At 41.0% G+C, this 26,749-nt stretch overlaps 1 protein-coding gene across 1 annotated transcript in view; it reads right to left on the bottom strand.

Annotated features, from left to right (window-relative positions):
• The window catches only part of RAB4A (RAB4A, member RAS oncogene family), a 57,455-nt gene that overhangs the window by 5,847 nt on the left and 24,859 nt on the right, over positions 1–26,749 (bottom strand). The window contains exons 2-7 of the mRNA XM_075531709.1: positions 18,665–18,745; positions 15,687–15,801; positions 9,858–9,920; positions 6,961–7,115; positions 5,320–5,415; positions 536–675 (exon numbers count right to left, since the gene is read on the bottom strand). Of these exons, the coding sequence (XP_075387824.1) occupies positions 560–675; positions 5,320–5,415; positions 6,961–7,115; positions 9,858–9,920; positions 15,687–15,801; positions 18,665–18,745 (626 nt within the window). The 3' untranslated portion in view covers positions 536–559. The remainder of the gene's footprint in view (positions 1–535; positions 676–5,319; positions 5,416–6,960; positions 7,116–9,857; positions 9,921–15,686; positions 15,802–18,664; positions 18,746–26,749) is intronic.

Raw genomic sequence — 26,749 nt, 5'->3', positions numbered from 1 at the left:
AGAAATATGTATAATTACGAATGCAAAAATAAGTCCAGTTTATAGACCAAAAGGGAATGAAATAACATGACCATCTTTTACTTCGTATTTATACCTATTAAATACTATTGCCGATAAAAAGTTCACTGTGAAAAAAAAGAAAGAAGAAAAAACGTTCAATGTGGTAAATGGGGGGGGAAAATAGGAGCTTTTAAAAGTTAAAAACTCCCTTTTCAAATTTTATAAATGGGCCTTCTATTTCACAAAAGGCACTTTCACTTAGACTTGAATTACCCATGAAATCTTAATAGCAAAAGAATCTCTTCTCAGCCACTAGCACCAGCAACCACCCTTCCTTTCTTTCTGAAACAAAAGTATACAAGCGTCCTAATATTTTCAGATTATAGAGTCCCATCGATTTCTCATAATACACTTGGGAAAACCTCTAACAGCTTCTATAGCTATCCATAAGAGGAATTATCTTGGAGTATGGGGGAGTGGGGGGAAGGGCCCGGCAGGAGAAGAGCACCCGCTATTTCGGACTGCCAGCACTCACCTTGCCTGCCCCTGGAGGTGACTTTCAACAACCACACTCTTGAGCACTCTGGGCCTGTGCTCGCCGCGGAGACCTGAGCTGTCGCAACGCAGCATCTCCATACTGGATCCCTGAGCCCATTCTTTCTGGATCCAGTTCACCTGAGGACCAAATCGTTATATATGAAAAAAGAAAAAGGAAAAGGTTTTATGCTTCAGTGAACAGCAAGTCAAAAAGTATTGCTAAAAATCGTTATATAAATCTTTAGTAAACAAAAATATCAAAATGTGTAACTATTGTCTCTAAACATAGCATCCACCTAAGTCTGGCTAAAGGCAGTATCTCCTTAACCCTTCCGTGAAGATTTCTGTACTCTCCAATTCATACAATGCCAAGTGTGAAGGGACTTCAAATAGTGTTCCCTTACAACGTTCTTTGAGTTTGACAGAAAGTCTGGAGGGGCAAGACCGGGACTCAGGGTGCACGGTGTAAGGTTTCCCATGGAAATTCTTGCAGGACAACCTCAGTACTCTCAAAGGCGAGCAGCTGCATCGTGATAAAAAATTCCTCACACTTTCCTGGTCTTCTTCTCACCAATACAGGTTTCAATCTTCTTAAAACTTCTTCCGAATAAGATCGTTGTGGCTTTTGAGAAAACTTATCAAGCTAACCTCTTTGGAATTCCTTCAAAACGGTTGCCTCAACTTTCTGAGCTGACCTCTTTTCCTGGACTTTTTCTTTCCTTACATTTTTATTGGCACCTAATGCACATGACGTAAAATGCAATCGTTCCATCATTCAATACAGCAAGAAGGACTGCACAGCCATGGCGTGATCAGTTTGGGAACGATTCCTGGCTACTCACGGGATCCTGTGACTTTACCCTGGCCCCCAGCCCACACGTTCCAGAAGCTGGCAGAAGTCTGATCACTGAAATCCACTTTGCTCAGTCTGCGTCTCCTGTTTTATCACCCTCCAGGGCGGCGACTACTACGGACTCGGGAAAGTCAACCCAACAGTGGCATTTCCCGGACTTCCAAACGGGCCCAGTAGTTAAGGCCCCCAGAAGCCACTGTTGGGACATTTTTTTCCCAAAGGCATCCTAAGAAGACCAAGACAAGACGTCCACTGATCACAGGGCCATGTCTGAACATGTTCTGCTTGGGATAAATCTGGGCATGCATAGACTAAAACCTTAGTAGCAATACTTTGCACTTCCTCATACGCTAAGTGAAATAAAGCTGGGCGGAGAGCACTGTGCACACAGGTCCCCATTTGCAAGAAAGCCAACGCTCTAAATGCATGTGTGCTGGCATATCCATGTTTCCTCTGCGAGGACACAGAAAGAACCCACAATTGTTGGTTTGGGATGGCTAAGGAACCGGGAGGGGTGGTGAGGAAACCTACATTTTTAGAACATACTCTTTAGAACTGGAAATTATATGAATATGTTATATATACACAATCTATTTAATTAAAACTAGAGACATAAATGATCTTTTACTTATCAGTTTGGCAAAAATTCATTTCAGATCACATACTCTGTTGGCAAAACTTTACTAGACTCACTTTCCTTCTGTACTAGTGTGAATATAAATATCACTGAGGAAACAAGGTGACTACTATCTAAATTCAAATGTGTATTTATCTTTGAGCCAGCAGTTTGTGGGAAAATTCCATTATCTTTCAATAACCAAATGTCCAAATATTAAAATATTTAAAATAAATTAGGACTAATTAAAAATGCTAACTTGTAACCTTCCATTTTCTCACTTAGAAATAATCATAAATTTGTCTCAGAAGAAATAGGGAAGGGGGCTTCAAAAATTTGTGGGAAATGGAATTGAAAAACACAATTTTTTCATGAATCTTTTGAAACTCTCCCTTGTCTATCTTGAAAGGGTCAATGTAGTAAAGCAGTAAGGTAACCTAATAAAAACCTCATTCATTTTGAATTGAATATTCAACACTGAACCAATTTAATGCTAAAGATTACAGATTCTTCAAAAGTGACAATTCTAATACCAAGTTTAGTAAATTTATTCTTGTTTGCAGACTGAAAATATTCAAAAGAATGAAGTGTCCTTCCATCTAGCCCAGTGGTTTCCAACCTTCCTAATGACGTGACCCTTCAATACAGTTCCTCATGTTGTGGCAATCCCCCAACCATAAAATTATTTTCGCTGCTACCTCATCACAGTAATTTTGCTACTGTCATGAACCAGGTGACCCTTGTGAAAGGTTCATCTGACCCCCAAAGGGGTTGCGACCCACAGGTTGAGAACCGCCGATCCAGACTCTTGACTCTTTTCCTTCTTCGTACCTCAGCAAGCATCCTACTCGAACTATCTTCCCCTTTCCTGGTCATTCGTTCCTTACCTCCCCCTGACCCCCATCCCTCATCATTGAAACATGCAAAATTTAGTGCCTTCTCAAGCCCTCCTTTACATCAACCCTGTATGACAATGACAAAGGAAGACAGAAAACTGATGCATTCAAATTATGGTGGGTGAAGGTAAAAAGTAAGTAAACCGTGGGCTTCAACAACCCCGTTTCGAAGGAGAGAGGAGAGGGTCAGTGAAAATGAAGGAAGCCCTCCAGCGGACGGACTAATACAGCAGCCGCAGCAATGGAGCCAAGCCTACGGACGACCACGTCTATTCTGTTCCACACACGGTGGTCGGGAATCGGAGTGGACCCAGTGATAATCCATTTCCTATCTGAGGACAGTGTGTAGTCTGCTTTCCTAATTCTACTGCAATTGTTCTTAATAAAGATAACCAATGACGTCCTGTGGTCCTCTGCAGTGGATACTTTCCAGCTTACAGGATTTCCATTGCATTTGATAATGAACTGATTCTTTGCAAATTCGGGTTTAAATTACCCTATTTTCTTGGTTGTCTTCATAAACACGACCATTTCCTTCCCTGCCTCTTTTATACACCCCTCTTCCTCTGCTCACCTTCCCCAGGCTTTGTCCTCAATCCACTGCTCTTCTCTCTAGACCAGTGCTTCCCAAAGTGGGCAGAACCACCCCCCTGTCAAGGCAGATATCTAAACTTTACCCTGGATTAGGGGCTATAGACAATATTTAATTGCCAGGGGAGTGAGGAGTGAATTTTTTTCTGAAAAGGCCAAGTAAGTTTGGGAATCTATGATCTAGCTGACATTCCTTCTCACATCTGTTCTGATATATTGATGACGGCTACGTTCACGGGGCACTGGTGTGTCGGCGGGTGAGGTGATGGCAGTGGGGCAGGTGGGTGACATTTAGATTGCCAGTCCAGCGCATTCCCCTAAGCTTACGGCCTAAGCCCTACGCAATCACTGCAAAGGTGGGTACTCCAGTGTTACTGCAAAAGCATCACATCTCAAACCTGCTTTTCCTTTGGCAGCTCTTGCTCAGTGGAGTCTCTTTCTTTGCCCCATTGCTGTTGTTGTGAGGTGCATCCTGTCGGTCTGACTCACAGCAACTATGCACAAGTGAAATACTGCCCGGCCCTGCACAGTCTTCACAACTCTTCGTATGTCTGAGTCCACTGTTGAAGCAACTGGGTCAACCTGGCTCCCTGAGGGTCTTCCTCTTTGGTTGCTGACCCTCTACCAAGCTGATGTCCTTTTCTGGTTACCGAAGTACGAAATCTATGACACCGCCCTGGGTTCTTCTTCCTTTCCTGGTATACCTACCCCACGTCAACGGTCCTTTCCTACCGATTTTATTGCTTAGATTCATCTAGTTCTCTTCATCGCTACTTGTACATGTGTGTGAAAGCTTTAATCAGTTATCTTTAACTTGGCCCACTCAAAAAAACCTAACTACAAACGTTCTGTCACAGTCTCGACTCATGCTGTCCTCTGCTCAAGTGCTTCCTCTTCCTTTTATTTCAGAAGATTCTCCCTGAAAGTCCTCTCCTCTTCAGACCTACGGACCACCCGTGTCTCTGTCACTGAATCTACATAGCACACTGTGATTATTTTGTGTCTTCCCTGGAAAGGGCAGTAACTTATTCTTTTCTGAATATTATATATATATATATATACATACTAAACTAAACCCACTGCCGATGGGCCGATTTTGACGCACAGTGACCCTGTAGGGCAACGGGGAACTGCTTCTTTGGGTTTCTGTGACTGAAGTGAGCAGACAGCCTCAGCTTCCTCTCTCGTGCAGAGCAGCTGGTGGGTTTAACTGCAACCTCGTAGTTGGCAGGCCAATATTAATAAAACAATGAACACTCAGATATTTGAAATTTGGGGAACATTTAAATTAAAAAAAAATTTTATAAATGGCAACTACATAGGACTTTGTCAGCTGCCTGTTAAGGGTTATTTTAAATTTTACTTTACTGGAACAACAGAAACCACAACAAGAAAGACTGCAATTTAGGGATGATCAGATAGCTTCAGAACTAAAAGTTATACTTGACTGCATAGTTCTACAATGGCCAACCTCCATCTGCCAGCATCACACAACTTTCCATAACCCTTTTAATATCATATAAATGAGCCCCAGACTATGCACAGCATAACAGAATAAGCATGTTGTTGAAAGAGAGTGGATAAAGGTGTACACACACACACACACACACCATTTATGTGATGAATCCAAAAAGCTGGTAGCTTAAAAAAAACACTATCTAAAACATTGATTATCCACCCTTTTCACTGCTGATGTGGCAGTCACATAAGTTTTCACTGCAAGCACATGAACATTATCTTTAAATAAATGACAATTTTCAGTTCACATAGGATTCTCTGAGCAAATAAGTCTTGAAAATATAAACAAGTGATGGAAAGCCTTTTACCTGACTCAATTTTGTTCAGGATTTTTCTTGCACACTGCACAAAGGCTTCTTCTACATTCTCCCCCGTTAGTGCACTTGTCTCCAGAAACATCAGCTCTAAAATCGACATCAAACGCAGTAGCCAGATTTAGAAGATGACCTTATTTCTGAAAGACTAGAATCTGTTTAATAGTTTCTTAAACTTGCAAGTTAAATGAAATTTATGACTTAAAACCTTATTATTTTTGTCAATGCAAAATAAGTACAGTCAACTTTTTTAATGTTAGAAAATTGATCATCTTTTCTGGAAGTAACGAGCCATCTTATGCTAGCACTTTAATCTGCTTCAGAAACTGAATGAGTAGTGGTAACACTTTCACAGACTGAGCCACCTGGAGATAGTTAAGGGGCAGGCTGGTTTAAAAAAAAAAAAAGCCAAGTTTTCGATTTAGATGAAAAAGAAACATTCTCCAAGTAATTTGTACAGTACCACAAATATAATGAAGATTAAAACAGTCTGGGAATTCTGGGTTCTGCATGTCACTCTGATTTTGAAGAAATCTTATAAGAATTAATACTTTCCTTTCCGTCGGGGTGGAGACTAATCAGAATCATCGGAATGGTCTGTTCTGCTTGTTATCACAGGAAAACCATAATCTTTCTCAGCTGCTGTTTTCTTACTTGTAAAACCCAAACCAAGCAAACTGATTTCTCGTCAATTCCAAGACAGGGCGGAACTGACCCTGTGGGTTTCTCAGACTGTAACTCTTTATGGGATAGAAAGCCTCATCTTTATCCCTCAAAGCAGCTGCTGGTTTTGAACTGCTGACCCAACACATAACCACGATGGTGCAGGATCCTTTCAGTTGTAAAAATGAGGTTCAATTAAGAAAAAAAAAAAAAAGTGGTTCAATTCAGCGACGTCTGTATTCCTTTGGAACTTTGATGTTCTGTGCTTTTTATTATTTCCAAACAGCTTCTTTATAAACTTTCACCAGGCTTATGCTTTTCTTTCATGTTTACTTCTTTGCAGAAAAGTAGCCAACATGTTAAAACACAATTTGGAGTACAAGTGGTGACTGATCCCAGAATATTCTTCCTTGACTCTAAAATTATTTAAAATGTCTGAATTTTTATCACTCTGTATCTATGAGAAATTGTTCACTTTGTGGCATTCTAAAGTACTCTACATGCAAATTCAGAGGAGTGAATTTCAAACGTATCTATAATCAAATGACTCAAACTTAATGTAAATAAAATAAAGCAACTAAACCCCTAATTTCATCAATTCGCTTCAAATTACATTACAAATAAAAAAGATGTTATCTAGAGGAAGCCTTTTAAAGTTATTGTTGTAAATTTCACTTTAATTCAAGACTCCTATAGTCAAAGTTTCTCATTTGGAAAGTCGTGAGAGAGTAATAATATGCCATTATAGAGCTTTTTTTCATTCTAGTAACTTTTATAAAACAGCTTGAAAATATACTGAAGATGCAAGTAAGTCTAAATTCACACTAATTATAATCAAGGTTCCATATGTCCTAAATGATTTTTAATCTTGAATCTTTATTACACGTTTAAAACTGGAAAGAAATGTTCCCATTCACAAAGCTGCCATCTGAAGAGAGAGAGAGGAAAAAAGTGAGGGAGAAGGTTACTTGCCATTTTCTTGAGCGAATCTGGAGGCTTCTAAGAAAGTCACTTCACGATCTGCATCCAGATCTTTCTTGTTTCCACAGAGGATGATCACAATGTTTTGACTGGCTAGCATTCTGGCATCTGTTAACCAATTAGTAAGCGCATTGTAGGTTTCTCGGCTGTGTAATATAAGATTGTGAAAATAGTATATGTATTTTATATAACTAGCAATCTCTTCCAGGCAATCACACTACTCAATTTTTCGACATGCTAATGCCACCAGAACGTTGCTGGTAACTCAGCAGCTGGCATGCACCAGGCATACACATATAGGATTTGTTTTGTTTTGTTTCCAGAAAACTGAGGTAGTGAGTTAGATATTTTGTTATTTGTTTACACAATCAGGGTACAAAATGCTATCAACAGAAGCTCCTTCATTCATTTTACAAATACAGGTACCTTATCATTTAACATCTATGATAAAAAAAATACAAACCACCAAACTTCCAACCATCAAGTTGACGCTGAGTCACAGTGACCTGACATAGGGTTTCTGAGGCTTCGTCAGTCTTTACAGGGGCAGACAGCTTCGCCCGTCCCTCAGAGCAGCTGCTGCCTTTAAAGACCCACCCTGCGGTTAGCAGCTCACTGGAGAGCGCCTCCAGGGCTCCCAAGATGTTATGGAATCTGGACATTACACAAACAACGTATTATAAAAGGAGGCTTCAAAATATATAAAGTTCCTGTATATTCCATTCTACTTCAAGTCCATTTCCCCAAGATTTTGAAACCCCCTCGACAGTACTTACGCTTGATGCACATATATCAAAGACCTGCCACCCGAGACTGCCTTAGGGTTTACACACTTGCACAGACAGCTAGCTGCCTCCATTGCACGCACTCTCTGAGCAGGCCCGGTCAGAATCAAAGGCTCTGAGGGGCGGAGGGAGCAGCGATAGCTCAGCATCCCCATAGCCCAGTCTCCTGGAAGACACAGACCCTCAGCCACAGTGTGGAAGGCTGACAGGTGACTTGGGGGCTAAAAGCTACCCAGTGGCCCACCAGGTGCAGCAGTCATAGGCGCCAGACGGATTCTTCTGTGACATCACACATTCAGTGCCAGCCCCTCTAAACACGTCCCTTCTACACCCCATGGATATATATCCAAATGGCCACTATATGGCACCAACTTGCATTTATTGAGCTCTGTGTGCAAGGCACAGTGCTAGAATCTGGGCAGGCAGGAGTCAGTCATTCCCTGCTGCCGCTAGACAAGCCCTTATAACAACAGTGCGTTTTACAGGAACTGATCACACGGATTCTTCACAGACGCTCTAAGGCAGATTCTCTTATTTCCTTTTAGCACGAGAAACCAGAAATCCAGAGAAGTAAGTTAAATGCCTGAAAGTCACAGAGAGGCCAGGGGTAGGGCCAGGCCTTTTTTAGGTCTGCGTGTCTCTAAAACTGACAGCGTTTTCGCCTCTGACGTATATTTCAGGAAGGTGCTCTGGTGGTGCCGAGATTACACGCTCAACTGATAACCGAAAGGCAGGCAGTTCAACCCCCTAGCTGCTTTGTGGGAGAGATGTGACAATCGACTTCTGTAAAGATTACAATCCAGAAACCCTCAGGGGCAGTTTTGCTCGGGCTCTGGTGGGTTACAATGAATCAGAACGGACTCAATGATACTGGGTTTGGTTTGGCCTTTTAAAACATTTACAGACACATTTTATATCACAACACACTTTGGTAGATGAAGTAGACTTCGCAATTTAGCAGCCTGAGTCTCTCACTGACTGAGGCTAGGGTGAAACAGGGCCAGGAGCTGCCTTCCTCCTTTACAGAGAGCCTAGCTCTGAACATAGATTATAGAAGGACATGGCAGGGACAACACTCTCTCCCTGTACAGGTTCCTGCTCAAAGGCAAGGCAGTGAGGCTGAGTTGGTCTTACATGTTTCTAGGATGTGGTGAATGGACACAGAGCAGCACTGTCTGATGAAACTTCTGCAACGAAGGGTGTCTGAACATCCGTACTGTCCAATACAGCAGGCAGGTAGCCACTGTTCACATGTGGCCAACAATCAGGTTTGTTGTATCTAAATTGATTTAATTTGTAGAGAGTACTTGTGTGTGGCTAATAAGCAAGCCTTAGTAGTACTGTGGGTAAGGCACCTGGCTGCCAACCAAAAGGTAGACAGTTCAAATCCGCCAACAAGTTCACGGGAGAACGATGTGGCGGTGTGCTTCTCCAAGTGTCTAGCGCACTGGCACCCTGGGGAGCAGCTCTGCTTGGCCCTACGAGGGACAGGACACTCAATGGCCGTGGGCACATGGACAGCAGCTACCACACTGGACACAGTGCAAACTGATGTTGGCGCGTGCTAAGTGCTTTCACCCAAAGTCTCCCGAGGATTAGATCCACGAGCATCCTCATTTTACAGGTAAGGTCACTAGGGCCTAGACAGGTCAAGTAATTTGCCCAAGGAGGGCAGGTCACACAGTTAGTAACCGGCAGCACTGGGATTTAAAGCTGGGGGCCTTGGTTCAGCGCGCGCCCTGAACCTCTATCAATGCCCTTCTGGACCCTTAGCAGATACCCAGCTTTGCTCTTTGAACTTTAAGAACGAATGGTGCTGGCACTTCATGCTAGCAAATGCAAGGCAACCCCAAGGATCACTTTACCCAGTGAAAGCCTACGGCCCTATTTCTTTACATGGTAAAGCAGAGGTAGCTGCTGGCTGAACGGCACAGAAGACAGAATGGAGGGGCCCAGTGGCTTCTGGAAGGCTTGGAACGCGGCCATCCTGCATACACACATGCTCAAGCAGATGCCGAGGGAACGCCAATGTCTTGAAACCCACGCGCTGACTTTGGGAAGCAGAGGGCTGAGTGGCACCTTCCAGGATGGGATGTGATTTACCTGGTAATGTCATAGACAAGGAGGGCCCCGGCTGCACCTCTGTAATAACTTCGTGTCACAGACCTGAAAGAAGCAAAGTCAAGATCCTTTACTACTGCACACCACATTCCCAGAAACAAGCGACGATTTCTGCTATCTGAACCACGGCACAGGGGCAGACACTGCTTTTAAATCAAACGATTCACCAATGTCTGAATATCTGTGAGAAGAGTTATTCTCTCTGCTGTGACAATAAGGAGGTAAGACTTTTACAGAGAATTAAGAAGCTGCTGTCAAGTCGGCTCTGACGCCAGCTGATTTTATGGGCAGAATGAAGCACTGCCTGGTCCTGTCATCCTCGTGATCACCAGCATGTTCCATCTAACCCGGGGTCTTCCTTGCATTTGCTGGCTCTGTGCACCACTGAACAAGACTTCCTCCAGTGATTGCGCCCTCAGATGACATACATGTCTAAAGCAAGTGAGTCACACAATCAGCTGTTGGGATTCATGCGGTTTCATTGGCTAAGTTTTGGAAGCACCTGAGGCCTTTCTCATTTGTCTTAGATTAGAACAGTGGTTCTCAATCTTCCTAATGAGGCGACCCTTTCATACAGTTCCTCATGTTGTAGTGACCCGACCATAAAATTATTTTCATTGCTACTTCATAACTGTAATTTTGCTACTGTTATGAATCAGGTAACTACTGTGAAAGGGTCATTCCAACCCTAAAGGAGTCGCGGCCCACAGGCTGAGAACCGCTGGACGAGAAGCTTTGTTGAAATCTGCCCACCATGAGTGACCTTGGCAAAACATTGGTGGCATACCTTCCAACATAATGGTAACATGAACACCGCCCAATTACTGTCAGAGTGAGTCAGGTGAGGGGTGGTCTTCTTTTGAAAATAATACGCTTCTTCAAAATACACAAGACATCTCTGGGAACTTTCAAACAAGAGCAAGGCAAAGGGAGCTGTGGGCACAGAGACCCTCAGCCCTGCCATTCTCCTCTGTGCACTACCTATCAACAGCCTCCTCTGCCCTCCCGCGCCAACCTTTGCTCCCTGGTTACTAAGAAAATGTTGCTTCATTTATCCCAGCTGAGCTCTTGAGCACAACCATCCTCTCCATTCTCGTTCTCAAAGGCTTCTTCCTTGACTCTCTCTCCTAGATTACCACACTTTCTTTGCTAGATTTTTCCCATTAGCAAAATAAAATTTGTCCCACTATTTTCCAGCTACAAAACAAAAACAAACACAATCCTCCTAGCTTGAGCCTCACTGTTGGCTCTTCTCTACACCCAAACTTCTCAAAAGAGGTATTTTTACCACCATTTCTATTCTTTACCTGCAATCTGGCCCCCGTCACTCCCTCCTAAATTTCCCCTTGCCCATTTGTCACTGTAGCGTTTCCAACTCTGAATCATTCTTCTTAACCTACCCTATTAGTCTTGGGGTTACTCAGAAGTTTCTCGTTCTTATCAACCCTGTTGATTCAGATTTGTTTCTATAGATCAGATCACTTCTGAGACCAACTGCTAAATCCAATGGTCCATCTAGTGTCTCCCAGGGATTGACCAAAAACAGAACTCTTTCTGGTTTCTAGTTCCAATTTAATTCCTGTATAGGCAGTGTTACTCCCGTCAGTTTCTAAAGCAGCAAGTATCCAAGTGTGTCCCTGCCTCCTCCACCTTTGTGTCCATATCCTTATTCAACCCTTCAGCTAAGCCTTGCCTGCACTTTAAAGTGTACAAATCGCTCTCTAGTTACTGCTGGCACCCGAATCCAAACCACAGCCATGGTCTCACAACACAGACTCTGCACATGTCTACCTGGCCCACTCGCTACAGACCAGCCGAGTAAGATCAAAGATCAGATTGGCTCCCTCTCCTACGGAAAAGTCTGAAGTAGTGCCCCAGTCACTTCACAGCCAAACTCCTCCTAGTGTCTGTTGAGACCCTGCCTCTCCTAAAACGACCTCCACTCACGATGCTTCAGCAACACTGGTCTCTTTTCTGTTCTTCACCACACCGAGCTCCCTCCTGCCCATCTGGACTCGTCACAAGCAAGGTTTGCTGTTTTCCTACCATATCCTTCAGGCTTCATTCGCCGTCACTTCTTCAGAAACGTCTCTCCTAACCACTTTCCTTCACGTAGGACCTCTCCCCTCTCCTCCCTCCATTTCTTCGCGCACCGTCTCCTTTTTGTATCCCAATTGGTGACTATAAGCGTTTTATATGTTTACTTGCTGCCTGTCTCCCTTGCAGGTAACTGGGCCCTCAGCTCTCATTCACCAGCGTACTTAGCACAGGTGGCTGGAATTTTGCCGGGCAGTCAGCAAACATTTTCAGAATAAAACAAAGAGTGTCTACCATGGAAGAAAAATGTGGAACAGACATCAAATTCCTGAAAAAGAATGTAATAAAAAGCACTCAGATCTTTTAGACTGGTTGAGACGGGAAGGTTCTCTGAGTCTACTGTGTGGAGAAAATCTTCAAACCTTGAACTGAAAGTAACCTCTAAAGTCCTCTTGTAGCTAAATAATAAAAATCACTTAAAAAAGTGATACCATCTGTCAGTAAAGCACCCCTTTAAAAAAATCACCGCTAAAACCAAATGATCAATAATTACTTTAAAATAAAGACAAGATTATAAAGGGACAAGGAAACTAGACCAATGGAAACGGAACAATCAGAATGGAAATAATAAGAATGTTCATACATTGTGAAGAATGTAAGCAATGTCACTAACAACTTTTGTAGAAATTATTGAATGGACACAGAAAGTGCTATGTCAGCGGTTCTCAACCTATGGGTCACAACTCCTTTGGGGGGTTCAACGACCCTTTCACAGGGGTCGCCACATATTTCCGATGGTCTTAGGAACCGAGACACCGCTCCTCTATCCATCTCCAGGCGGGTCCACGCACATGTAGATACGACCACACGAGTACCTGGCGTGAAGACTATTACCTGTGCTATACCGTGTTTCAAGACAAAATTTCATTTATTTGTAATTAGAAATAAATATTTTATAATATATAATTACATATTGTATTTGTGATTAATCACTATGCTTTAATTATGTTCAATTTGTAACAATGAAAATACATCCTGCATATCAGATTTTATAGTACGATTCATAACAGTAGCAAAATTACTGTGATGAAGTAGCAACGAAAATAATTTTATGTTTGGGGGCTCACCACAACATAAGGAACTACAGTAAAGGGTCACGGCATTAGGAAGGTTGAGAACCACGGTGCTATGTAAACCTTGACTAAAAATGCAATAAAATTTAATTTAAAAAAATATACCCTGGAACTAAGCAGCTCTGGTGGCATAGTGAGTTACACGTTGGGGCTGCTAACCCCAAGGTCGGCAATTCAAACCTATCGGCTGCTGTCAGGTAGAAATATGAGGCTTTCTGCTCCGGTAAAGGTTTCATGCCCCAGAAACCCATGCACCATTCTACTGTGTCCTACCGGGTCACTCCTAAGTTGGAACTGAGTGATGGCGGTGGGTTTGGATCCTGGAAGAAAGAAGAAATTGGTGGAACTCACCCAAGTTACTCATCATCGCTTTGGTATCTGGGAAAGGGCAGCTATTTTATACTTTGCCTTTTCGCCAAAGGTCGTTATGCAGCGCAAACTTTCCTTTTCCACCCTTAGAGCGCCCGCCTCCCTCCCTGTGATCAGGTCGATGCGGCTCGAAGGCACGCTCCAGGACGGCTCGAAGGCACGCTCCAGGACGGGCAGAGATGTCCCTGAGAGCTTCGAAACTAGCTGCCCGGAGGAGAAGGCGCTCTTTCTCCTGTGGAGCGGCTGGTGCTCTCACGCACTGCCCGCAATTGCAGCCCCATGGGGAGACGGCCACTGCGCTAAGGCTCCTGGCAGAATGACCAAGGTAAGAGTTTCAGTTTTCCCCAACGTGGCCTCTTAGAGTCGAGGAAGAGCAGCACTCTATCCCACTTGTAGTTATGTGCCTTCGAGTAGTTTCTGTCTCAACCACAGAGCCGAACTGCCTCAGTTTCCCAGGCTGTGCTCCCTGCGGGGCACACTACCAGGTCTTCTCTCCGTCACAGCGGCTACGTGGGTTCAAACCAGGCCGCTCAGGTGGAGGTTAGCACTTAGTCACTGAGCCACCAGGGCTCTGCAAGCGGGGAATGACTTTGCTGGCTTAATTTTCCCTTCCGGTCTCACTCCCCTCCCTTTCAGATGAACTTTCTAGAGGTGGGGAGTAACCCCTCGTGTGTCCCCCGGTTGCATATAGGAAGGCATCTGATTTTACTCTCACGCTTAATTGATCGTTTGGCTACGTTAGAATTCTAGGTCCTAAATTCACACTGAATGTTAAAGGCCATGTTCCAAGTTTTTCTACTCTACAGTGTTGCTGTTGAATAGTCTAATGCCATTCCAATGTCTAACTCTATATGTAACCAGTTTTTGTCTTGTAATTCTTTTGTATCTTTTTTGAACCTTCTGTATCTTTTCTTTACCCCTAGTGTTCTGAAATTTCACAGGAACTGGAGTCTCACTCCCTTAGTGGTCACATTCCACTGCCACGTTGGTCTTTTTGAGCGAATACTATTTCAGTTATTGTGTACCAATTGAATCACACCATGTTTAATCAGCACTTTCAGAAAAATAGTTGTGATAAAAGATGGCTACCATAATATCAAGATGTCTACCATAAATACATTGCATTCATATATATTAAGTGATAGATAAGGATACTTCGGAGAGTTTTGTGGGAAAAGCCCATTATCTTTTCATTTTATTTTTCCATAAACTTTCTGAAGCATCCTCATACATATATTAAGTGAAATGCTTGCAATAGGGGGTGAGCTATACTGAATTGAATTCTGAAACTGTGGGTCTCTGCAGATGTGTGAGAAGCTACAATACTATGTACTTCCTTGCCCACGGAGCTATAGAATACTAAGCATGTCATCTCATTTTTGCTCTTTTACAACTCTGCAGTGGTCTGAGGGCATCATACCAAACATCAATTATGACTGTACTATAACCAAAGTGTGGAGGAAACTTAGTGGAATATATAGAAACCAGCAGAGCAAGCTAGAGTTAATGTAGAACATAATTTTTTAAATCCCAAACACAAAGACTCGACAAGAACTATTTTAAAATCTTTTTAAAAATAGGTATTGTTTGCCCTGCTATAGTGAGATTAATGAGAACCTTCAGCGACACTTACCAAGGAGGACAAAGTCTCTATTGTGCTGACGTTCAGAGTGTCCACTATTGTCTAACCCACTCTGACCCCAAATGCTATTCTCCAAAGGGTTCGGCCCCGTACAGCTACACGCTGCTGAAGCGGGTGCTGATCCTGTCAAGCTAGTGGCAAGGCACAGAGAGGGGAGCTTGGCGCAGGTGCAGGTTCTCTGGATTTTCTTTTCCAGGCCAGGCCAGGGGGGCAGGGTGAGGGTATGCTGGCTGTTGTGAGCGCCACAAAGGACGGTTAGGTTGGTGCCACAGTGGCAGATTGCTCGGAGCAGTTTGTGTTGGAGAGAGTGGTTTTCAGCTGGATGCAAAATGACTATACTTAGGGTAATGTGAGCTGGGACAGCACTGTGACTCTGCCGTGATTTTAATCTAAAAAGCACACTATACAGTCCTCCCAATTAAGTCGCCATCCCCACAGAATGTTAGCCTCTAAAGTGCATTCACTCTGTGCGTTTGAATATATTTGTTAGAAAATAATGTTGTCTAAGCTAAACAATTTTATTTATCTTTCAATTAAACCTTCTGGAGGCAAAGTGGAGAGCTATTTAGTTAAAAAATATATATTAATTCAATCCAATTTTCAAATACTTTTATTAAGAGAAAAAGCTACCTGAATCGCTCTTGTCCTGCTGTATCCCATATCTGTAACTTTACATATTTACCGCCAACATTTATTATCTTTGAACCAAATTCCACTCCTATTGTATGATTTGAGTCATCTTTGACTAAAAAAGAAAAACAAGAACAACAAGATATTTAATTTTAGAACATTCAGGAAACAATGCTTACCAATTTAAACCAGTAAAACTAAAATTAAGGGTTTAGTCAATGGCAAACGTAATTGAATTCAGTCATGTGTTTGGACAGCCAGCTAACAAAAACATTCCTGTCTCATATCGAATACACCAGTCCCTACTTTCAAAGAGATGACAACATTTTCCCTCAAAAGCCTTCTCACAAATGGAAGACTTAGGCTATGGGGTATCCACACGTCTTACTATCCATTAATGTTTTCACAAACGGGGACGGTAAAATATGCCAGCATATCATCCTGGAAGGATTTGCACATCAGTCATTAATGAGGTTGTAATGCTGAAACTATTTGAATAAGTACTTCAAAGAAATAAAAGGAAGGAAAAGTACTACGGCCCATAAAAGAAAATGATTTACAAATAAGATTACAGAAGAAAAGGGCAGAGTCAAAATGAAAACCACTTTGCATATTATAGCTATCCAATGTTGAGAATTCTGAAAAAAATATGTTGAAGAAATCAATATCTTTTTGAAAGAGCAGAAGGCAAGCAAAAGTTCATATGATAAACTCCAATAAATTGTCTGTAAAAGGATATTTCTGTGATAATAAAAGGATAGGCTAATAGATACATAACCTATTGACCTGGAGCCCAGGTGATGTAGTGGTACAAATTGAGCTGGGAACCAGGTCAGCAGCTGGAACCTGCCCCACTGTGTGTGTGTGTGTGGGGGTGGTGGTGGTGGTGATAGTGGAAGAGTATGAGTCAGAATTGACTTGATGGTAGTGAGTTTGGTTTTTATAGTCTACTGACCAGTTTCCACTTTATAACTGTAAAACAAAATTTAAATCTCTCTCTCTCTCTCTCTCTCTATATATATATATATATATATATATATATATATATATATATATATATATATATAAATCAAGGATGCCCTTTTGAAAATTGTGTTGTTTTCTGAGTGAATATAGAGGGTTACTGTGTTTGGCTATTAACTGAAATTTTGGAGGTTTCTGTCAACTCAGAGGCACCTTGGAAGAAAGGTCTGGTGATTTACTTCTTGAAAAACCCTAAGAAACAAAGTTCAACACTGACGTACATGAGGTTGCTATGCACTGGAGCTGACTTGACAACAATTGATTATTGTTGATTCGTACTGAGGCAGTACAAAACTAGTATATACATCCTAGTAGTATAGAACTAGTATATACATCCTATATGAATTAAAGGGTCGGGCAAACAACAGAATACAAGTTTCCCAACAGAGACACTCAAAGGCCAAATGCATCTTCATTACAATGTGGCCACGATAAGCATTCCAAGACTAGCCCAAACACGCACACTAGGTTCCATCATGAGGAATTAGGGGAGCCCCAGAGGCCTAGTGGTTTTGTGTTAGAGACTCAAAATCCCAGGGGCAGTTCTCCCCTGTCTTATAGGGTTACTATGAGTTGGTTTTGACTCACTAGCAGTGAGTTTTTTTCAGGATCAACGGGAATGGCACCCTGGTGGGGGACTAATGGTTAAGTGGCTGGCTGCTAACTGAAAGGACACTTGTTAGAACCCACCAATGGCTTCACAGGAGAAAACCTGGTGATAGCTCCTACACACATTACAGCCAGGATGCCTTATTGGGGGGTGGGGGGGGAGGGGGAGTGTTTAGTTCTACTCAGTCATATAGGGAGGGTCACAATGAGTCAGAATCGACTCAATTGCACACAACATCATCATCAAAGGGAATTTTCCCACAGATGGGAGAATGATTAACCAAGTTGAATACTTGGTCCAATATCTTTTGGGCATTACTTTCCGAGACTGTACAATGTAAAGCCTTGACAACCTATGAAGTAACTTGAGTCACTCAGTGAATAATACTTGTTAAGTTCAGTAGGGACCAGGTTTGGTCATTAACCCATGTTAGGTTCATCTCACTAAACAGAGGCTCCAATGAGATCTTTTGGTTAATGAAATGGTGGGAGTAGGAAAAATGTCTAGAATTCCTTTCTTTAAAACTTGTTGTCAGCATATCTTATACTGTCTCCTCCACTCCCCGCCCCCTTTTCCTCACTATCTATGGTAGCTCATCTAGGGTCACTAAGAGTAAGAATCAACTAGACGGCAGCTTTCACATGATAGTTTATGCAGACGCCCTTATCATTAAGTCAAACTCGCTCTGCTTTTGAGCCTTCACCCAACTGCTGCTAAATATACAGGCCATTTTCCAGAATTCTCTCAATTATCATAAAGCACTATTTACTAGAAGGGCCGTCCAGTTCTAAAGTCTTTTCCATTCTGCAGAGATTTTCCAGAGTTTGGTATAAAAACTCAACCTACTTTACCAAAACAATGCAGATTAATGGAAAAAGCTGCGTCTCTGGCCAAAAGTCTTAACCTACCATTACTCAATGATTAAACCAAAAGCACATAGCCAATTTCTCTAAACCCATTTCCTTACCTGGAAAACAGAATTGGTGAAATAACTGCCCTTTGAGATTACAAGGCTAGAAGGAGCACCAAAATATTTCCAAAATGGAGTCACTAAAGTTCTCTGGTAGGACATGGGGTTCCTGCCAAAGGGCTCTTCTGCCATCCCAACATAAGCACAGCGTAACTCTTAGCACCTGTAAAATGTGTACTTTATGTTGAAAACTGAATGAAGTATATTATTAAGATGCTAACTTAAAGTTTAAAGCACAAATACTTGATCTAAAAATACTTTTAAAACATGACTTTCTGGAAAAAATTCAGAAGCTTTACTGCAAAATAAATGTGAGCAAGCATGCATTCTCAGAATAAGACATGCAAGAAAGATTGATGGTTTAATGTCACTTACATTTTTTTTCAATAAACTGATGAAGTAAGCAAGACTTGCCAGTTCCTGCATTTCCAATTACCAAGAATTTAAATAAAAAATCTGAAAGATAAAAAGGACACTGGGTAAAATAATTATAAAACAATTGCTATGAATTTACTCCTAAATAATGATCATAGATTTTTTTTTATAGCAGTAAAGTTGATGATTTTCTTTAAAAAAAATTTATTGGGGGTTCATACAATTCTTTTTTTTTAACATTTTATTAGGGACTCATACAACTCTTATCACAATCTATACATATATCAATTGTATAAAGCACATCTGTACATGCTTTGCCCTAATCATTTTCAAAGTATTTGCTCTCCACCTAAGCCCTTTGCATCAAGTCCTCTTTTTTCCCTTCCCTTCCCGCTCCCCCCTCCCTCATGAGTCCTTGATAATTTATAAATTATTGTTTTGTCATATCTTGCCCTATCTGGCATCTCCCTTCAGATGATCATAGATTCTAAGCCAATCTTATTTGTTAAAACAGTAACAGATGAAGAGAGGGAGTAACCAAACACTTTGGGGAAAATGACAAATTGCTGTCAGTTGCTGTAGACTCTGGATTCCGACTCATGACGACCCCATGTGTGCAGAGCAGACAGACCCACTTTGCTCGCTCAATTAAGCTTAATAATCTATTTCTTTAATGTGACCACTGTAATACTTTTACAGACTATTATTCTGACAGTAGGCCTAGGTCTAGCTTAAGAACCACACTGATCATTTACTCAAAGAGTAAGCCTATTCAATCACTCGATTGCCAAATGGTTACAATTAAACTCATAAAAGAGTGACATTAGAATTATGTTAAATTTTAAAAATAGGTTTATACTGCTGACTCTATAAGCATACTACTCTTTGAAAATTAATAAATTCTGGTACCACAAATAAGTCTGACACTGAAATTTAAGTAACCATGTGGGCAATGAACCCCCCAACCTAATACATTAGCAACCTTCATAAAAAACACAATATATCCACATGATTTTAATATAAAATATAGGGAAACTGAATCAGGTTTCTAGGATATACCAAAATAAAATTTCACTCCTTAAAATTATAAACACAATTATCTGCCAGGTTTTCAGACTATGGTGGCTTGTGTGGTGCTATGAAATTAGAAGCTATGTCATCAGTATTTCAAATACCAGAGTGGTCACTCAAGGTGGACAGGTTTCAGCAGAGTTTCCAGTAATATTATACAAGAATGAACTTTTACGAAAGATCGTTTAAAAATGGCTGTAGCAGTATGTCAACAGGGAACTGCTAGAAATGCAATGTGGATTTGGAAAAGGACGGAGAACAAGGGTGACAGCAGATGCCAGATGGATCTTGGTTGAAAGCAGTTAATACTAGGAAGAGGTTCACCTGTATTTTACTGACTATGCAAAGTCATACAGCTATGTGCATTAAAACAAATTATGGATGAAACTGCGAAAGTTGGGAATTCCAGAACACATAGATCAAGAGGCAGTTGTTTGAACACAAAATGAGGTACTGCTTGGTCTAAAGTCAGGAAAAGTGTGGGGCAGGGCTTGACCCTCTCACCGTAGTTATTCAATCTGTATGCTGAGCCAATTTTCTAAGAAGGTGAACCCCAGAAAACGTGGCACCAGCACCAGGGCTAGAGGAAGGCTCCTTAACAACCTGTGGTACGTGGGCGACACAACCTTGCTTGCTGAAGATGAAAAAGGACCTGAAGCACTTACAAATGCAGATCGTGTACAACACTGAGTATGAATTACACCTCAACATGAAGAAAACAAAAATTCCCACAACTGACTAATAAGCAATATCATGATGAATGGGAAAAACAATGAAGTTGCTATAATCAGTGCTTTTGAAAATAGTGGTGAATAGATCAAACAATGTATTTAGGGCTAAGGTGAAACATGACCCAAGCCATGATCTGTTCAATGGCCTCAAATGCGTGTGAGAGTTGGGCAAGGAAGAAGGGAAACCGGAGAAGGACGGATGGTGAAGATTACTCAGAGGACCACGGACTGCCACAGAACCAACCAACCTGTTGGACAAAGTGCAGCCAGGAAGCGTAGATGCAGAGACTTCACCCCCCAACTTTGGGCATGCTATCAAGAGATCAGTCCCAAAGAAGGGGCATCATGCTCAATAAAGTAGAGGGCCCTTGAAGAAGACGACTTGCCATGAGATCGACTGCCACACAGGCGACAACAATGTGCTCAAATTAGTAACAATTGCGAGGATGACACAGGTCCACATAAAGCAGTGGTTCTCAACCTTCCTGATGCTGCCACCCTTTCATACAGTTCCTCAGGGTCGTTTGACTCCCAAAGGGGTCGTGACCCACAGGTTGAGAATCGCTGACAGATAGTGTTTCATTCTGTTGTATACATTATCACTATGAGTCAGCACCTAACCACCACAACATAATATCCACATTCAAAAAGTTGAGTGAGTCCCAAAAGTGATAAACCCAAAGAAATCCATGCTAAAACATATAAAAATTAAACTTCTGTAAAACAAAAAAAAGAAAAAAATCTTGAAAACAAGCATAACAAATGACAGCTTACCTATCAGGGAGAAAACAATTGAAGCACAGCGGATTTCGTATTAGATACCACTGAGGCACCGTACTTTTCAAATGCTGGAAGAAAAGACCTGCCCGCCCTGAAGCTTACTCATTGAAAGCATCCTTCAAGGAAAAAAGGGGGGGGGGGGGAGTCGCAAGAGGTGGATCAAAGTATTATTTTTGAAAATTAAGATAATTTGTTACCAGCAGATTTACCCTAAAATACTGGCAAAAGTTCTCTACAGAGAAGGAAAATGATAGAAGGAGCAACCTTGGGGTATCATGAATGAAGAAATAGGAGTAAATACAATAGATTTTCCTTATGAAAATTATGTTTGACCATGCAAACAAAAAATTTTTTAACAGTCCTTGAGATGGTTCTAAATGTTTGCAGGGGAGAAATAAAGGAATAAAACAGGAGGCATGCTTCTCTCTCTTATTCACACTGATAGAGTGACGGCGAAAGTAACTGAGATAAGCTCTTATGTAAAGACTACCTGGAGCAGTCACTAGAACTGCTCAAAAGCACTCTAAATTTATAATCAAAGGGGATTCTAAAACAGATTTCAGTAGCCCTCAGAGAGGCAGGAAGGAGATGAGAGAATCGAAAACCAGAGAGAGCAAACTAAATTCACTACCACCGAGTCAATGTCAATTGGTAGAACTGCCTCCGTGAGTTTCTGAGATTGCAGTTGTATACAGGAGTAGAAAGTCCTGTCTTTCTCCCACAGAATGGCTGGTGGTCTTGAACTGCTGATCTTGCAATCCCAGCAGAATTATGCTAACAGAGGTCCTTTCATAAGACATTAAACGTAAATTGTCTAAATAATTTACACTGAAAGAGATTGGCATATTGGATAAAAAAGCATAACACATTTTATGTGCTCCATAAGAAACTCACTTCAAATATTATAGGTGAAAGTGAAAGAATGAAAAAAGATATACCGTGTAAATAATCACAGCAAACAAGACTGGCGACAGAAAAATAAAATTGAAATTTCAAACTAAAAAAGGTTACTAGAGAACAGAGGGGTATTAGATAATAAAAAGGTCAATCATCAAGAATACATAGGAGAAAAATGACGTAGGGATTTTATATGCATATATGCTATTGTCAGGTATCATCAAGTTGGTCCCAACTCATAGCAACCGTATGTACAAGACAAAACACTGCCCGGTCCTGGGTCACCCCCACGATCATTGGTAGGTTTGAGTCCACCATGCCAATCCAAATGTACATATAGCAAACAATAAGTCCCAAACCAAATCAAACACATTTAAAAGAATTAAACTCATACAGAATGCATTCTTCAGCCACAACAGAATCAAAATAGAAACCAGTGCTTGATACAATTGATATATGGATCGTTTTAAGAGCTGTAAGAGCCCCCAATAAAATGATTTACTAAAAAAAATTACTAACATAAGGACAATATGAACATTTTCGATCAGTTGGAAACTACACACCACACATCTGTACAATTCATGAATTGAAGAGGAACTCTCAAGGAGAACTAAACAGTAATACTGAATTCAAAGAGAATACAGCACAGCAAAATTTATAGCATTGAGCTAAATATAGTACTTTGAGCTAAATATAGCACTGAGCTAAATAAAGTACTCAGAAATTTACACCACTAAAGACATACATTTTAGAAGAGGAAACGTCTCAATCATTTATCCCTACTCTCAAAAACCTAGAAAAAGAGGAAAAACTTATAGCAAGAAGAAATAATAAAGAAATAAATGAAACTGAAGTAAGAAAAATACAAGAGAATATCAGTGAAACAAAGAACAAGTTCCATAAAAAGGCCAATGTAACTGAAAAACTGCTCACGAACTGACAAAAGGAAGAGAGAAGGTACAAATCACTAATATAGGGAAGGAATGGAGGGATAGCTCATCCCCTTCAGATGCTGACAGGAAAATAAAGGAACACAATGGACAACTCTATCCCCATAAATCTGACAACTTAGGTGGAATGGACCAATTTCTTGAGAAACACAAACTTCCACAACTCACCTAATATAAAATATCATTTCAAAAACCCTATAGCTATTAAACATGGGAGAAAGATGAGGTAATTCCTGCGAAGATTTACAGTCTTGGATAAGTTTCATAAGCCACAGTGCCCTGGTGGCACCGTGGGTAAGTGGTGCCCTGTTAACCAGAGGCTGGCAGTCCAAACTCAGCAGCCACTACTCCTGGGAGAAAGGTGAGACTACCTGTTCTAGTAAAGACTTACAGCTTCAGAAGCCCTGTACAGAATCCCCATCAGTTGGAATCAAGCGAAAGGCAGTGGGATTGGCTTATTTTAAAATAATCACTAATGAAACAGAATGTTATTTTAAATAACCCCCATCAAAAATCTCCAGGCCCCAAACAAACTCAGTGCCATCAAGTCAATCCCAGCTCAGAACTGCCCTTGTGGGTTCTGAGGCTCTATCTGTTTACAGGATACAAAGGGGTACCTACTCCAAACAAACCCAACCAATTCCCCCCACCCAAAGCTTATGTATTGAATTATTTTTACAAAACAATCTTAGCATGTTACTTTCCATTACACTTATACATGTGTCAAACCTGAAATTCCATTCTTAGAAACGGCTGACAGAACCTCCCTTTTTTTCTTCACCCCTTCGACATCGTTAAATCTCTGTACTTTCATGTCCCTCTACACTGAAGGAAACAAAAAGAAGTGGCATTGAGTGAGGTCAGATAAGTAAGGTGCATGGGGCAAGAGAGGCATGCTGTTTGCCCAAAACTGGCACAACGACATGGCTGAATGAGCAGGTGCATCGTTGTGGTGGCAAAAGCAATCCCCCATCTGCCACAAAGGAGACTTTTGTTGCAGTGTTACTGCAATCTTTTCAGAACCTCTAAATAGAAAACTTGATTAGCAATCTGACTAGTGGACTGAACTCCAAATGCCCAATCCCCTTCACATCAAAAAACAAACAAATGAGCATCGTCTATGGTTCTCAAACTGTGGGTTATGACCCCTTTGGGGGCTGAACGACCCTTTCACAGGGGTTTGCCTAAGACCATCAGAAAACACAGATTTCAGAAGTAGATCAGCAGGGATGTCGTCTAAAGCACCTCTGGGTTTGAACTGCCAACAATTCAGCTCGTAGTCAAAAAGCATTCATGTCACGATGGGACTTTGTCTTTATGAAGTGAGTATTACCTTAATACCATAACCAAACGCAGTCTTGGGAAAAAACAAAACACCAAGTAACCAAACAAAAACCCTTTAGGTCAATATCCTTCATGAATACACACATTATTTCTTTTTTTGTTCTTTTTCACAGAAATGTCTCACAGGCAGCCGGAACTGACCCCCACTGGCAGAACACATTCTTAAAATATTAACAAATTGAACTCAGAAATATATAAAAAGGATTATTTAACTTAACCATATGAGGTTTCTTCCTGAGATTGATTTTGGTGTTTGAAAAATAGTGAATAGACTAAAGATAAAAAAATCATATGGATATATCTGAATATTTAACAGGTATTTGACAAAAATTAATATCCAGTCAGGATATTTAAATACCTCAGAATGGCATTTACAACAGCAACAGAGCTAACATTACAGTAAGAGTGGGTGATTTCCTCCTTTAGTCAATATAGTGGTGAAAATTTCAGTCAAACAATCGGGCAAGATAAGGAAATAAAAAGGAAAAGAGAAAACCGTCTCTTTTGGTAGTCTAAAAATAAACTCCTAAAATTAAAGGAAGTGTTCAACAGCGTCACAGGTAGGATTCAATTCCAAAATACAAAACTCCATTATATTTCTATATTTTGTACTCAACACATGGACACTGAAATTAAAAAATACAATACTATTTAATCTAAAGGGTATAAGATAGAATAAGTCAAGCATAAAAGGAATAAATATTGGGTGAGCCCTTTTAATAAGAAAATACTAAAAAAAAGAAAAGAAAATACTGTATATACTCGAATATAAGCCAACCTGAGTATAAGCTGAGGTACCTAACTATTACCTGGGAAACAAGAAAAACTGACTGACTCGAGTATAAGACTAGGGTGGAAAATACAGAAGCTGCTGGTGAGTTTCAATAATCAAAACAAATGAAAATAAAATTACTAAAAATTGAGACATCAGTGGGGTAATGTATTTAAATATTTATTTTAAATAAAAAACATAAATAAAAGGACAAGTCATTTAACATTAGTAAACCAGCACAGTAAGTGGAAAATAAATTCAACAAAAAGGTATCATTGTTGATACCTTAAGAGTACTATTCCCTAAGCTCAATCAGCAACCAAGCTAAAATGTAGAGTTAAAATCCTTCAAAACTGGATTCCTCATCATCATCCGTATCCCAATGCAGAGCTTCAGCTAGTGTGAGGTCATCATAGACTATGTCCTCACTGAGATCGCCGTCATCACCATCACTGCTGTCATTTTCATACAAAGCGCAGTCTTCACTGCCATCCATAGCATTACTAATACTACATTCCTGGAAGGCACGTCGCACCATGTCTTCTAGAATGTCTTCCCATGCATCTCGAACCCACTTTGCTATTAACTCTATGTCAGGTTTCATGAGATTTCCTCCTTTTGTTAGTCAGGCTTGACCAGATGACATCCATTCATGCCACATCCTTTGCACACGGTCTTTAAAAGGCTTATTCAAAGATACACATCATAGGATGGCTCTGATTGGTTAGATGTGAGTAAACAAACATTCAAATTCCTACAGTGTCAGCGGGGCTTTGAATGAACAGTGGAGAAACGGCAAGCACCCGTGAGATAACGGTCGATTGTCCTGTTACCTGGGGGGGGGGGGGGGCGGGCAGCGAGATGTTACACCTCGCTGGGGTACCACTGACCCGTGTATAAGTCAAACCCCAGTTTTTCAGCACATTTTGTGCCGAAACTCAGCTTATACACGAGTATATACGGTAGAAATAGATACCTAAGTGAGCAAGCTTCACAAAATTCATAGGAAAATAGAATGGAAAGATAATGGAATTTTTCCCCATGAACTTTGTGAAGTCCACTTGCAAAGAGACCAATGTTCATTGGGTTATCACCAAGGAGAGGAGGGGGTTGGAGAAAAAATGCTTAGATGGTCAAAAACAAAAACCACCTCATTGCCATCAAATGGATTCTGACTCATAGTCACCCTATGGGGCAGAATAGATGGCAGTAACCTGTTATTTCTAGTGATGAGTAAAGTGGAACTGAAAATAAAAATGAATATTTGAAAAGCTACACAGGGGTGGGGGGCATGAATGGGAAGTTTCTACCTATGTATTTGTCTGTGCTACAAAAATATCTAGGAATATAGCAGAGAATATAGGGGCACAGTTATGAAAACAAACACCTTGAGGGTCTAGGAGCTCAGGATCATGGTCTGAAGGGACAGAAAGGGAAAATGGACTATCACAATCCACAAATATATTGCTCTACATTCTACTTTACTTAAGTCTTAAAACCTTGTAAGTGGCCATCTAAGGTGCACCTATCAGCCTCTTTC

This window comes from Tenrec ecaudatus, chromosome 1 (assembly GCF_050624435.1).
Source record: "Tenrec ecaudatus isolate mTenEca1 chromosome 1, mTenEca1.hap1, whole genome shotgun sequence".
NCBI classification, from domain to species: Eukaryota; Metazoa; Chordata; class Mammalia; order Afrosoricida; family Tenrecidae; genus Tenrec; species Tenrec ecaudatus.
This window is presented reverse-complemented; position numbering and strand designations above follow the sequence as displayed.